Here is a 14,952-nt window from a genome sequence, read left to right as displayed (position 1 = left end):
AACAATTTCTGCTGTTAAATCACTACAAGAAATTCAGCTCAACACTATGTTTTTCAAATTATTCCAATCAATAAAAGCACATACGCATAACACTGGAACACAAAAAGTTGCAGTTTCCATATTGTAAAGAAATTAATTTAACAAAAGTGAAACACAGAGACGTTTGCTACTGGCACCTTTATTTATGCCAAGAAAAACAACATTAAACCACTGTGGAAAAGAAACCCCAAACTTTGGCACATTGAGAAATGAATAGTTTAAAGCAAAAGGACTTCTAAGCAAACAGCTACCACAATGTAAGTGTGCAAACCCTGCACAACACCAGGAATGCTTGCAGTCATCACTGCTTTGGATATCCTCACTGAAAAGTGGCCTAAAAGCAAAGAAACCTGATGCATAACTGAAGTTTATGCAATGATCATAGAAATGCTTCATCAGCCTCAGCAAATTTAGACATTTGTCTGTAGGACCTTAATACCACAAGAACAATCAGCTTCTTGATCAAAGGAATGCAGACATAAACATATTAAAGCAGTAGCAAAAACCTCCAGATATTCAAGTGCAAAAGAGAAACTGACATCCCAGAATTTAGGGCACAACACTTCCAGAGAGTATTTGGTAAGCAAAAAACATATACACAAATAATACACTAAATGAAAACCAGCACATACTTCACAGGACTTCCTACTGCAGAGGAGATAGATATTAAGCAGTTAAGGAAAAGCATTAACTACTGTGGCTAATTCACAAGAGTTACAGAAAGAAAATGAAGAAAACTACGATGTAACCAACTGGCATTTTAATAGATTAATTCATTACATTTGCAGAAAGCCTGAAATGTATATGCGTTATGTATGTACATACACAGAACACACAGGACAATTCAAAAGCAGAAGTAATTCTGTGTGAAACATTTTTATTACTATTTAACTGCAACAAGTACTTCAGTAAGATCCTTACAACATTCAGATCCACAGAGTGCTGGATGCCAGGGTTTTGAGTTTCATGATACAAATGAAGGGAAACAGCGTATTATTTAAATGACAGACACAAAAACTGGCAGATGTGTTATAGTATTTTAAGCAACAAAAATCCTGAGTTTCTTCCCCCTCCCCCATTTTAACAGTTAGATAGATTTCCAGTTTCTGAAACCCACTTACCCCTTATCTCTACACCCCCATACAGCATCATCAATCACTGTGGAGATAAAACACAGTGAAAGGTATTTCTAAATACCCTATCTAAAGTGAGTGCAGTATAAGTAAAATACCTCTGTGATTAGCCAAGATTTCAAGTCACCTTTTTTATTGGGTGAACTGCTTGAACACAAGTGTATTAGGGAAACTAACACTTCACTTCCTACGTGCACTAATTCCAGCCACAGAAAATACAGAGGTAATAAACCAGGTTGTGATGGAAATACCAAACAGAAGCCAATTACACCAAAGTAACTCAGAAATAATCTAAGTGTCATAAAGCATGCAGGTTAAAAGAAACCAACACCCTATTACAGTACTGCAAGAACTTTGCCTCTGATTACTCCAATAACCTTGGCTGTTATGGCATTACTACTCCTTCTATTATTAAGGCATGTTATTATTATCCAGATTTCCCCTCTCAGCCAGTAAGAGAGATTCACAAGGAAGTTAAATTTGGGTGTGTAAGACAAGTGTATTTAACATACTGACTCAAACAGTTCACTGACAACTGAGTATAACCTGTCACACACACATCCCCTGAATGATAACTGTAACAGACAAGACCTAGAAGATACACAGACCTCACAAAGCCTAAAGTTATCAGGCTGAGAACAACTGTGAGAGGCAACTCAAGGAGAAAGATGGGAACAGGGAGGAGGCAACTTGAGTTGGTTGTTACTCAGTTAAGTTAGCATTCCCATAATCTGTATTAGTTTCCTGATCACCTGTATTCTCCCCCCCAACCCCAACCTGTAGGGTCCAGTTATTCATAAAAATTCTATGCAAACAATAATTAAAAAAAAAACACAACAAAAAAAACACATAAGCATATGCAGAACTTAAACTGGGAATAATTGCTTCTAGGATCTGCACAACAGCTTGAGCCAATCGTGAATGAAGGGCTGAAATCTGCACTGTTCTATCAGAGCTATTGCAAAAACCTGGTATCACAAGGAGTGGTCAAGATAATTGGAACAAGGAAGAGTCAAACAAGCTAGTCAGCAATACTAACACAGGGACCTTCCTGCAGAGGTGAAACACACAATGAAGAAGTAAGATTTTTGTTTAGTTGTTTTTACTCACCTGAACAGTCCAGAATTAAACAGAATTAAAAGCCTAAATCCTTTCTGTACCCTCAAAATACATTTGTAAGTAAATAACAGATATGAGTAAAATTTTAAGAGCATTTCCCCCATTGGTTTTGCTCTGCACAAATTAAAAGACCGATAACTAAGAAAGTTATAACTGTGTTTTATTTATTCGCGAGATGAAAAAAGCCTTACTACATAAATCTTCATACAATATCAATATGCAGGATACATAGTTTCATTAACATTAAATATGTACGCGCTCATTCAATTAGCATGCCTAGAAATAATTACCCAATATAAAAATAACTCAATCCTGATGCCTTTTCACTGCTATGGATATGTCAGCCACCAAATAGAGGTATGTGACACCATACAGAGGTCTTACAATTACAAATGATAAAGTTTTCAGATGCTTCACTTTCCTTCCATGTGCATATCAAGCAATATACCTTTTATTTCTGCAATCTTGAAATTCAAAGGAAAGATATATTTCTTCACTGTAATTTAATGAAACTTACTTGGAAATAATTTTGACTTTTTTTAAGACAAAGTCCATCAGTGTTACAATATTGTTAAATAATACAACAATAACCTTGAGAGGATGCAGTGTATTAAACTGCTCTGAACTAAAATTCATACTACTCAGTGGAAACACCACACGAAAAGCAGCACATGAGTTAACCTTGGGAATAAACAACCTTGAATGTCCATATATGACAGAAAACAATGTAGTACAGAACAAAAAAGAATGTAAGTATACTTTCATTAAATCATTTTGGCTTACAAAAAAACCAGTTGGAAAAGCACTGCTATCAAGAAGAAAAACCCACACAGTATTTTTTAAAGAAATACACACCTAAGTTCCTTTCAACTATCCACAAACTATCGCTGGTTTTGTGATGTACAGTCTGAGCTGGCACAATGTCATTTTTTTCTTTTAGGGCTGACCAACTTTTCCGTAAGAAGAAGTATATTTTGTTCTGAAAACCAAAGCATTCAGTATTTCAATCTCTCAGAATATGCATTAAGCAAATTTCACCAGGCAGCAAACGAGAAGATGGGAGATACAATACTGAGCAGCTTGTCCTTCAAATGCTATTTAGTCATCACTGTTACTACAGATGGTAGCAGCAATAACGCCTACATTTTGGTCACTCTCCCCAACAAAAAGATTCCTACAGTGTCTTCTCAGGCTGTAGCATCTCTATAGTCTGCTGCATGCCTTTAATTTTTGGCAAAGGGATAAACTTGAATTCTGCAAATATTTGCTTGTGCCACAGAATTTCGCTCCTTTTTGCATAAACCTTATGCAAATAATAATAATAAACAATAGCCTCTTCCCTAGTAGTCAAGAGATGCAAATACCTTCCCCTACTGCAGGCTCATTTATTATTGCTTGATCTGGGCAGACAGTCTGGACATGCTAGATTGGTGGACATGCTAGATCCAGTGCCTTGCTTTCACTGCCATCCTAGCAATATCCTCAGCACTGGAGGATCCCAGAGATCAAAACTCAGCTGCCAGAGGACTAAAAAGTTTGGGAAGGAGATAGTGGCTGTCACTGGGACAGCACCCCCTCGAGGTGGGAAGGCGCATTTTACTTTGGAAGATGTAGGTAAGATTCTTCCCCTATGAAGAAGATGAGAACTCCAGGACCAAGATGTACACACAAACACATGAACTGAGAGAGCATCATTTTCACATCCATGTTAACGATTTTGGCAGTAGCTACTGTGCTTGCTACAAAATTGTTAACTTAGTTTCCAGAAAGAAAGGTCACATTCTCTGCTGCCACAGATCCAAATCCCATCCACGCACATCCACAAAACACACCATACACACTTTAATACCACATTATACATCATCTTCTAGCAACAACTTTAAATAAAATAACAGATTTGGCTGAGACCATGCTTGACTGTGTTCAGATGCCAATGCTTGATTACAACTGGTTACATCTGTCTCTGCCTGTCCGTGCTCTACAACAGACAAACTGCTTGGTATCATCTTTAATTATACCATGTTGCCTTTTCTGTGGATTCCAAATCTCATACATGGTGGAAAATAGATGATGTCCTGGTCTATATAACAAGTGAAGCCTTTTTGCAACATTTGCTCTGAAGTTAGAAAATATAACAGAAAAAAAAACCAAAACCAAAAAAAACCCAAGAATAAAAAGGTCTTGGAAGAGTGCAAGTAACTATTGGTCAGATTTCCTTATGCTTTAGAGAAGAAATAAACAAACAAAAAAAATCTGAGCATTGTTTTTCTCACTCTCTCCCATGCGAAACATGAAAAAATGGAGACCCAAGACCTGGAAGTGCTCGACTGCTCAAGTGCAACACCTTACACTAGGAGCTGTGGCTGCTGAGCTCAGGACGAGGAACAGCAAACACAGGCATTCCCAGCTCCCTCCTTGGCTCCCTGCACAGTGTTACCTCACAGAAGTCAAAGACTCGGATTCATCTTCCCACTCCATAAATTTGGGATAATAATATTTGCTTATCTCCCAAAGCAATTGCAAAGCTACTTTTAGAAACTACAGTGGCTTAGGACAAGAGGGAAATTAATTCCCTCTTATGCCCTAGGTCTAGATGGTTTGCCATCCACAAAGCATACGCCCTGTGTCTGATAATTAACGTAAAAGTATAAGGAGCAGCTGCATAACACCTTAATCGCCACCCATCTCGTAGGTCGAATGTGAAGGAAGAGCAGCCAGACCCACCCCAACACCTACACACGAGGCCAAGAGCTAAGCTCACAACCTTCTTCCACTGCTGGGGACACGATTGCTTGCCACATGCAACTCCATGCACCGCAGCAGCCCCCACCGCATCTCTCACACCGTTTTCGTCCTCGGAAATTAAAAGTTATGTTCACTGAGCAAGGAGGAGCCATGCCTGTAAAAGGGCTCGGCGTGAGGCGTTCACCGTCGATACCAGCTCAACCAGTTTGCTGCCCGGGTTGGCCGACCAGCGCAGGCAGGCCCAGGCACCGCTGAAAATGAGGCTTATAAATCGCTCGCTCCTCGCTCCCCGCTCCGGGGCAAACCCAAGCCGCCGCGCTCCCCGCGGCACAGCCGGCGGTGGGGGAAATCGCGGCGGCACACTCGGCTGCCGGGCGAGCCCAACCCGCCACACAAAAGCCACCTCATGGCAAATACCTCCCGCACCACCGCGCCGACACCGGGGGAAGGGGCACGCCTGGGGCCTCGGGCGAGACATCGGAGTCCCCCGCACAGCCACCATCCGCCGGCTGCCCGCGGCTCCGGCACTCCCGCGACTCCCCCGCGAGGAGAACCCGCCTCATCACCCCGGCGGCAGGGGCCGGACCCCCTCCGCGCCCCACGGTGACCCCGTGCCCGGCCCGAGATGGCGGCGGGACCCTTTCGCCGCCGGCCGGCACCTGCTGGGCTTGCGGAGGAGTGACCCTCGCCGGCTCCATCAGCCCCGGCCCGGAGAGGGAAGGGACGGGACAGCGCAGGGGGTAGCTGAGGGAGGAAAGAAGGGAGAGAGGCGGGCGGACGAACCACCGCCCTCCGACACCTTGCGGAGCCACAGACTTATCCCCTTACCTGTCGCCCGTGGGTAGCTGCGCGCAGCCCCCGGCTCCGCCATCTTCCTCAGCCGGTGGCCACCACCACCGCCGCCGCCTCTTGCTGCCGCCGCTCCGGTCCGCGGCGCCCAGTGGCCGCCGCACAGGCGCACTGCCCACCCCGCGGCACCTGACACGGCGCGGCGGGCGGGGAGGAGCGGGAGCGGGGCCGGGCACGGTAGCCGACGACAGGCTGGTGCCGCTCGGCGGCGGCTTCTTACCCGGTGCTGCCTGCGCTGGCTGGGAGCGGCTCCCGCACCGCCAGGTGCGGCCGCGGCCCCGCCCCGCCGGTCGGTACTCGGTGCAGCCGAGTCCCTGAAGTGCCTTGGCCGGCGGAACGGAGAGAGCCGGGTTTGGCCGCGGGGACCACCGGGGTGTCAACTCGTGTCGGGAGGCTGTGCCCCTTAGGCGCGGCAGCGAGGCCGAAGCTGTGCGTTAGTGACCAGGCACATTTAATTGGTTTATCTCGGAGAGCCAAGCCACATGCCCCCAGCTTCCCTGGAGGTCCTGCCGATTTTTCCGTGTTTTTCCATCCAGGAGGCTGTGTGTGCTGTTTGCAGCTATGTGCCACCTCGGCCGGAGTTATGGCACTGGAGAAAGGCAGGGGCATGCCTTCCTGGTCCAGCTGCTGCTAGAGGTTCCATCCCAAGGTCATGCCCAGGCCTAAGGATGCCCTTCGGGCTGGGCTTGGCTGCCATTTTGCACTCAGTTTTGGAAGAGGACAGATAAAGAAACATACACTTCTTTTCTACTGGGCATTTACATGCTAGTGGTCAAAAAAACCCCAACAAACCACTGAGAAGTTGGCCACACAACTTGCCTATTTGCTGTCCTCCCGCCTTCCCGTTTCTGCTGCTTCTTGGCCATGTGGGAACAGGTGCAGTGCCTCGGGGACACACAGGGACCTTGGGCATGGGGCAGCTCCTGCTTCGCTGTCTTGAGGCACCACCAGAACTGGTCCTAGGCGCCAAACACCTTACTGCCTCCTCTGCAATGCCAGTTTACCAAAACTGAGATTTAAGACATATTTAATGCTACCACTTTCCATTCTTAGTCCTTCTGTTATTTTTGTCAAGCAGTTATATCATTTTTTACCTGAAAATAGAGACCATGGTCAATATAAGGGAGTAGAGGACGAAAGTTTTCTGTTCAGGTTTTTTTGGAAAGCATTTTCTTTGGTATGCCCAAATAAGAAGAAAGTGAGGGAGTCCAGGGGAGGGCCACAGAGATGATCAGAGGGCTGGAGCCTGTCTGCTATGAAAACAGGCTGAGAGTGTTGGGCTTGTTCAGCCTGGAGAAGAGAAGGCTCTGGGGAGACCTCAGGCCAGTTTCCAGTGCGTGAAGGGGGCTACAAGGAATCTGGAGAGGGGCTGTTTAGGAGTGCCTGTAGTGATAGAACAAGGGCGAATGGCTTTAAACTAGAAGAGGATAGGTTTGGATTTGGAAGAAATTTTTCCTCGTGAGGATGGTGAGGCCCTGGCACAGGTTGCCCAGAGAAGCTGTGGATGCCCCATCCCTGGCAGTGTTCAAGGCCAGGCTGATGGGGCTTGGAGCAACCTGGTCCAGTAGAAAGTGTCGCTGGCCACGGCAAGAGGGTTGAAACTGAACAATCTTAAAGTCCTCCCCAACCCAAACCATTCTATGATTCTGTGATTTTATGATGTGTCTCCCAGTAAATTGCTATTTCTTATTAAGTGCAAATTATTCCACTGGGGCACTGTTCAACCATTTGTCTTCCATCTATGCACTCAAGTGGTGTCCTCATGTTGGGGTTCACACATCCCAATAAAAGTTTAACTGGACATACTTAGTTTTGTTGGTGTATATAGTAACAGTTATTCCTAACACTGCTTTAGCATTGAAAGACTTAATTTTCATTGTTTATAACCGTGCCACTTGTAAAAGTGTCAATTGACAGTTTCATGACAGCTGTTTCACTGGCTAAACTTCTGTCAAGGACCTCCACTTAAAATTATTCTACCTGTATAAAGATGAAATTGTACTGTTTTGCTCATGTTACTGAAGAAGAATCCTACCTGTCTTACTGTAGCTGTGCCTCATGATTTCCAGGGGCTCCTTTGGCAACAAAACCAAAAGAAGGATGACTCTCCTGTAATCTTAATTAATCTCCAGCCTATTGGTGCCTCACAAACATGCAGGAAAGAACAGCTGGTTTCAGTGCAAGTTACGTGGTCTTAGTGCCGAGGGAATGGGAACAGAGAAGATGAGATTCCAGGACTGGGAATTAGGAAATCAGGGAATGGATGTGAGGATACTAAGGAACAGGAAAAGATGGAGGAGTATAGCCAGAAGCTGGAGAAGGAAGCATGAGGGTCTCAGCAGGGAGGATATTTGGGCAGGAGGCAGTGGCTGGGTGGAGAAAGACTAATAGGACCACAGGAGAACCTGCCTCAGGGAATGTGAGCCTACTAGTGCTGGCTCTCAAGGGGTCGTGAACCCTATGAGCACAGTGTGTCACATGGAGAAGTAAGTAGTCTCCTACGACTGTAATCTCCTTTGATAGCTGGCTGTCAGCCTCACCGGTATTTAGCCTGGTAGTCACGCAGTGAAAAAGATTTTAAGGGAAATATAAGAAAACTATATGGAAAACATTAAAGGTCCAAAGACAAAACCTTCCCTGGAATATTATATATAGTATGTGATATGAGTCAGGTTTTAAATTACCTTTGCAGTGTGTTTTTTTCCACAAGACTCCTGCTCAGTGCAAAGGATGTTTTTAACTAATGTACAGTTCTTCAGTGTTTCTCCTCATTTTCATCATGTAAAGTGGAACCTTTCATGTCATATTCACTGTATATTCTTCAAACCCTGCCTTGAAGGCAGGTTAATTAATTTCCATGATGTCTTTACTGTGGTACTCTTATAACTCTTTCAAGCATTACAAATTTAACTTTATAACAGCCTTCTAAGTTGAAGTAGTACTATTATCATATTTTACACACAGGGAAGAACTAACAGAAGGTACTGTATCTGGAGTTCTCTGTAATTGTTTGTTAATTCTTTTATATTGTGGAGCTTGGCAAATTGTTTTAAAGCAGGGAATACTGGATTTAATACAGTTTGCACCTACCAGCATCTAAGAAACAAGACCATAACTGTTCTTGTTCAGGTTAGACTTTAAATACTTTAAGGGTCTTTAAGCACTAGGTTTAGTGGTCACTTACAGTCTACAAAGCTTTGGTATGCACTTACACCTGTGTAGCTCCAGGAGTCGGGAGCTAGTTTCAGATGTACCTGTGTATCCTTCTTTATGTCAGATAGAGGAACTCTGGGGAATATTTTAATCTTCAACGTTTAAAAAGGAAGTTACGAACTGTTTGATTGTGCCCATACTTCACAGAACAAAATTATCTTCTTGACCATAGTAGCTAAAGGAACTTTTCCAGTGGTGATGGGACTACAGCCAGTGCCTGCATGCTCAGTGTTGGAGATGTCACCATGTCCTTCTACAACTCTCTACCCCCGCCTTGCTCTACTGTCCCTTCATATCATGCTAATGGAAAACATCCTGGAGGAATCATGTCACCAGGAGCACTGTGAGGCTCCACTTTCAGTAGTAGGGGAAGGAACAAATAACCTGACAGCCCTACAGCCTTGGGGAGCTGAGGCATGGGTCTGGGAAGTTTCTTCTTACCCCCGGGACCAGGAGCATGAATTATCACAGCACTGCCTGTGAGGACAGGTCGATGGGAAGTTAGAGGCTGCCTTTGTGCTGGGCTGCAGCCAGCCTCTTATCATCAGCTGTCTGGCATGAATTGTAAGGCAATGCAGGAATTCTCCCAAACACAACTTCACACTGAGCCCTCTGATTGGGAAGGTGTTTTATTGAAGGTACTTAGGTTATTCTGCTTTCTTCGTCTGATGCCTAGTTAGTCCTTCTGTGAATGGAACTCTGATAATACTTGTTCCAGATTGTTGTATTTTAAAGCATTTTTCTTTATTTCATAGTGTGTTGTGCACTGTTAAAATCAATACTACTTTGGGTTTCTTTTGTGGAAAACAGTTCTCTTACCATGCATTTTCTGCAGGTACTATATTTAAGCAGGTTTGTGCAAATATTCATACATGAGCTACAGTGGTGTTGGTCCACCTTAATCTAGAAAAATCTCAGGTGAATCTGCAGAGACATGAAGTCAGTTAAGGATGCAGACAGAAGGAAGCTGGAGGGACTCTTAGTTTTGCCACCTTATAGACATTAAAATAAAAGTTGGCAAAAGTGTACAATTATTTTAAAATCTTGGTTTCTTTTTTCAGTGTTTTTTATATCTTGTGGTTTTACCTATTCGACCAAAGCCTATCCCTAGAAATCTATCCTTAGAGATGCTTCTGAGGGAGACAGAATGGTGAGCCCTGAGCAAACTGGCCCAATATGTGATGGTCCACAGTTTCAGCTCTGTTTTGCCTTTTTGAATCAACAGCCATCAACTCAAGAACCCCCAAAAGTGAGGCAAACAGAATGGCTGCCTGTGGTATTTCAGTTAAAGTGATTGGCCCAGCATCACGTAAACACTGCATGTCAAAGATGGGAAATCCGCTTCTCCCAGGCGATATTTATCTGCTTTAAGTTCAAAATCAACCTTCCTGGAACCTTAGATTCCTAGAAGTCCAGTGACTTGTAACTTATGAATGAAATTGAGTGCTTGAAATTGAGTGCTTGCACTGCTGTATTTTTACAGATGATACGCATTTGTCTGAAGAGAAATACTCCTCTTTATCAGGTGACTTTGTGTCCGAGAAAAACAACATGACTCAGAAGTTAAAAAGAGTGTTATAACACATATATCAGAAACTGAAAAAAAAGGTTGTGGGTATGACTAATTATAGTTATTCATGATTGTTGAAATATTAACTCATCACCTTAAGCATTCTTCTAAAATAGATCATAAACCATAATCATACTTAGAGAGCTATTGAGAAACTAGGTTTGCAGATGACAGAAATGCTCATGGACTAGTTGGCTGATAAGAAATCTTCCTCATGAGGGATCGGTCTTACACAGAAAATTCATGGGCACTAAGTCAATAAACTGAGGCACAGTATGATAACTGAGAATATAAAATGTGTTATCACAGCCAGATATCAACAGCAAAACGGTGTTCTGTTTCAAAACCACAATTTTGAAATCAAAAGTCGTGGTTGTATTTCTAAGGGAATTCTACCTTTTGGTCATGAATTTGACTGGTGAAATGGCTTTGATTTCTGTTTGTCTCTCACTGCCTGAAAACCCACGGGCAGAATATCCACAGAAATTAAGATACCTTTTTAAGTTCCCTTGATTGAAGAGCAGGACCGATGCGTAGCTAGCTCAGTCTGGCAAAGCTGAAACTGCATCTGTCTGCTTTATTTTGAGTACTTACATAGCTAAGAAGTGTCATTCAGTGAATAATATCAGCCTAATGTTAAAATAACTTTTTGGATGAATCATAATGGATTGCTTTTGTATTTGTCATTTAGCATGCAAAAATTGTATTAGTTGTTCTCCACTTGAAAATATACATTAAACCTCACCTACATTGTTAAATCACACATCTTCTACCCCACTGTCCTATGCCGTGTATGATTTTTTATACTCACAGAATGCTTTGAACTAGGAGCATACTCTCACTTGCCTTATGCATTCATGTTATCTTCTGAAGTTCAGCTGGAGCTACTTGATTTAGAACTAATGGGGTCAATCTTCATAAAAATAAGTTAAAACAGAGAAAGAGAGGAGCTCTCTCATCACCTTGTCCTTCATTTTTTACTGACAGCACAGGCATTTGAAGTCATGTACAAACATAGCCCTGCCTACACACCCTGCTTTGCTGAGCATGGTAATGGAATAAACAGTAGTTGAATCCCCCACAAACCTATTTCACACCTGATTTAAGTTGAATATTTTTTTCACCAGTGTTTCATTTATAAGGTTGATGCATATTTTTTCTCCAGTTCTCCCAGAAATCAGGCCTTCCTTATTTACCACCAAATACCTTCTCTTCTATTCCAGATTCAAAACCTTGTAAGCTGTGAATCTTAAGAGCTTTCTTACTAATTTATTTTCAGATTTGTGGCTAGGTATCATTGGGAGATATGAACAAGTTAGATTTTGATGAGTTTTGGATTGCTTTTGATTCTGGGATTAAACTAAAGGTTCTTTACTGCAGTATTAGGCAAAGAAAAGGCAAAAGCTCTGTTAGTTTTTCATGGTTTAACAGGATGTGACACGGTCGTAAGCATTTGCTGGGAGAGGCAGGAGAAGATAAGTCTTGCTTAGGAAGGAAAGAATGTCTGCCCTGCAGCCATAGAAATGTTTCTCCATTTCTCTTCACCACCTGCTGAAGTGATTGATATTTGCCTGAAGGATTTGCAGTTATTTGTAGTATTTTTGTTTAACTGCACCAGTGTACTTTGCCAGGAAGAGGAGCATTCTTTCCCCAGCGGTACATCATCTATTCATATAGGGACAATTACATTATATTCATATATGATGGAAGCATGGACAGAAACATATCTACAGCAGATTGATAAAAAGCTGTTCTCAAGGTTATGGAATATCAAATCCTAAGATATTTCTACCCTGATTGAATGCCTAAAATAGCATCAAACTAATTAAGTTTAGTTATCATTGAATAATAATTGTACTGCATCAGATGGCAGTCAGTAGAGAATTAGTTTTTTACTTTTTTGGTTAAACTAGCATCATGTGTATAATAAATTAAGTCACATTGAAGGGAAGTCTGACTACCCTGAGGACGCAAAACCTCTTGGAACATATAGACCAGGTATGACCAAGAAGCCATGTGGTCTTGACGCTACATAAAATTATGACATGGACAGAGGACTGTGCTTCACACTTACAGTGAGACCATTGGCATGCTCTCTGCACACCCTTGTCTGTATGCCTGGTAAGTCTAATGCCCTATACTAACGTAAGTATAAATGCCTCCTTTCTGATCACTACCCATAAGATAACTCTGGGAGGGACTTGAAAATTTGAGAAGTCAGTGTCCTTTAGGTCTGCTTTCACAACTGAACTTTTTAAATTATTCTTTTAAGTCATAAACAGTAATTCATGACAGAAACAGGTGTCACTTAAGAATATACTTAATACCTGTCCTGCATAGGAAAATAGAAGTTGAATTCTGATTGCTTTTATTGAAGAAGAGAGAAGGAACACTGTAAAAGATGAGGAGTTTGTTTACTTCCATAATCAATTTTTATTCTTACTTAACTTCCACAGACCGCAGTAGTTATTCATGCGTGTGACTTGGCGCACTCAAGCATAGAGAATATGATGCTGGTCACAGTGATTCTGTGGTTGCTTCAAAGCAAGATAAATCAGGCTGTGCCTGTAGATACCTACAATCTAAAGGTCTCCTGGTTATTAAAATGAGACCAATAATTTTGAAGCAATTAATGTTTGAAAATGGCTGAGCTGAGCCTCTAATCAATGAGTATAAAATATTACACTGAACATTTTAACACAAAACGAGAAGGTCTATTGACAAAACTTGTTCATCAAGAACGAAATGGATCTTCAGGCTGAGCTCCACTGAGTTCAACACAGCTACAAAAAGTTACACAGGCTGCCTCTGAACAGAAAAAAATATTTCTTTTTATAATGTATAAATATTCAAAAAAGAAATTTTAAATGTATGTGCTAAAAAGAAAAAATAACTTTTTAGAAGTCTCAGAGAGATGTATTTTGATAGTTGTCATACATTTCAAAACTTGAGTAAGCATCAGATATTAATCAAACATTAACTTGCCTTAATTTCATAGGTTAAAGGTCATTCCCATGTATGATTACGGATCAATTTTCTGCCTCCCTGCCAATCCAGCAATTCATGGAACGTGCTGCTTCCTGTAAATTTGAATTTTATGGGAATTATAACTAAGCAAACACAGTGAATGCATTTTGTAAATGTTTACAGACCTCTGCAACCAACATAAGAGGAACAAAATGTAAAATAAAATAACCTAATAATTGCTAATGAGTTACTAAAAATAGCTATGACTCTGTGGCAATAATATGAAGGATGGTACCAAATGCTTAATGCTGGTTTGGAAGGTCATTTAGTGTGTTAGTGGAATCTCTCTCTTTGAAAATTAGTCTTCCTACCCCTCCCTACCTCTGACCCCCCAAAATCAGGTCTAATTACATGTAGCATGCATTTTGTAATATCCTTTTTTTAAATTTATTTTATTTCTGCTGTAGGTCAGAACGTTCAAAGTTTGCTTTTAAATGAATTTGTGCTATTTATGAGAGAAGTTATTTACTCTGTCTTCAAGCTCAATTTGAAGATACAACCTGATGCAACTAACCCAACTAGTTGGAAAACAAAATAAGATGGCTGACCCAGCATTTTTATTCAGAGAGAATTCTGCCATTTCAGAATTTCTTTTCAGTTCAAATCAAAGTAATCGAAATTACTTGTAGTTAAAAAAATTTTAAGGTTTCTGCATTTTTCCTCCTAGCCATATGACAAAGTTTTCATAGCACTCTTAGAATCATAGAATAGTTAGGGTTGGAAAGGACCTCAAGATCATCTAGTTCCAACCCCCCTGCCATAGGCAGGGACACCTCACACTAAACCATCCCACCCAAGGCTTCGTCCAACCTGGCCTTGAACACTGGCAGGGATGGAGCACTCACATCCTCCCTGGGCAACCCATTCCGGTGCCTCACCACCCTCACAGTAAAGAACTTCTTCCTTATATCCAATCTAAACTTCCCCTGTTTAAGTTTTAACCCATTACCCCTTGTCCTGTCACTACAGTCCCTGACGAAGAGTCCCTCCCCAGCATCCCTATAGGCCCCCTTCAGATACTGGAAGGCTGCTATGAGGTCTCCACGCAGCCTTCTCTTCTCCAGGCTCAACAGCCCCAACTTTCTCAGCCTATCTTCATACGGGAGGTGCTCCAGTCCCCTGATCATCCTCGTGGCCCTCCTCTGGACTTGTTCCAACAGTTCCATGTCCTTTTGATGTTGAGGACACCAGAACTGCACACAATACTCCAGGTGAGGTCTCACAAGAGCAGAGTAGAGGGGCAGGATCACCTCCTTC

At 42.3% G+C, this 14,952-nt stretch overlaps 1 protein-coding gene across 3 annotated transcripts in view; it reads right to left on the bottom strand.

The window, feature by feature from the left end:
* Window positions 1–6,102, bottom strand: part of MAP7D2 (MAP7 domain containing 2) — a 76,650-nt gene extending 70,548 nt beyond the window's left edge. For 2 of the 3 annotated variants that reach the window (XM_065677321.1, XM_065677322.1), the window contains exon 1: window positions 5,865–6,102. In XM_065677321.1, coding sequence (XP_065533393.1) covers window positions 5,865–5,907 — 43 coding nt within the window. In that variant the 5' untranslated portion in view covers window positions 5,908–6,102. The remainder of the gene's footprint in view (window positions 1–5,864) is intronic. The other variant, XM_065677323.1, reaches the window with a different exon arrangement.
* Window positions 6,103–14,952: the final 8,850 nt, after the last annotated feature.

Source organism: Lathamus discolor, chromosome 4 (assembly GCF_037157495.1).
Source record: "Lathamus discolor isolate bLatDis1 chromosome 4, bLatDis1.hap1, whole genome shotgun sequence".
Lineage (NCBI taxonomy): Eukaryota > Metazoa > Chordata > Aves > Psittaciformes > Psittacidae > Lathamus > Lathamus discolor.
This window is presented reverse-complemented; position numbering and strand designations above follow the sequence as displayed.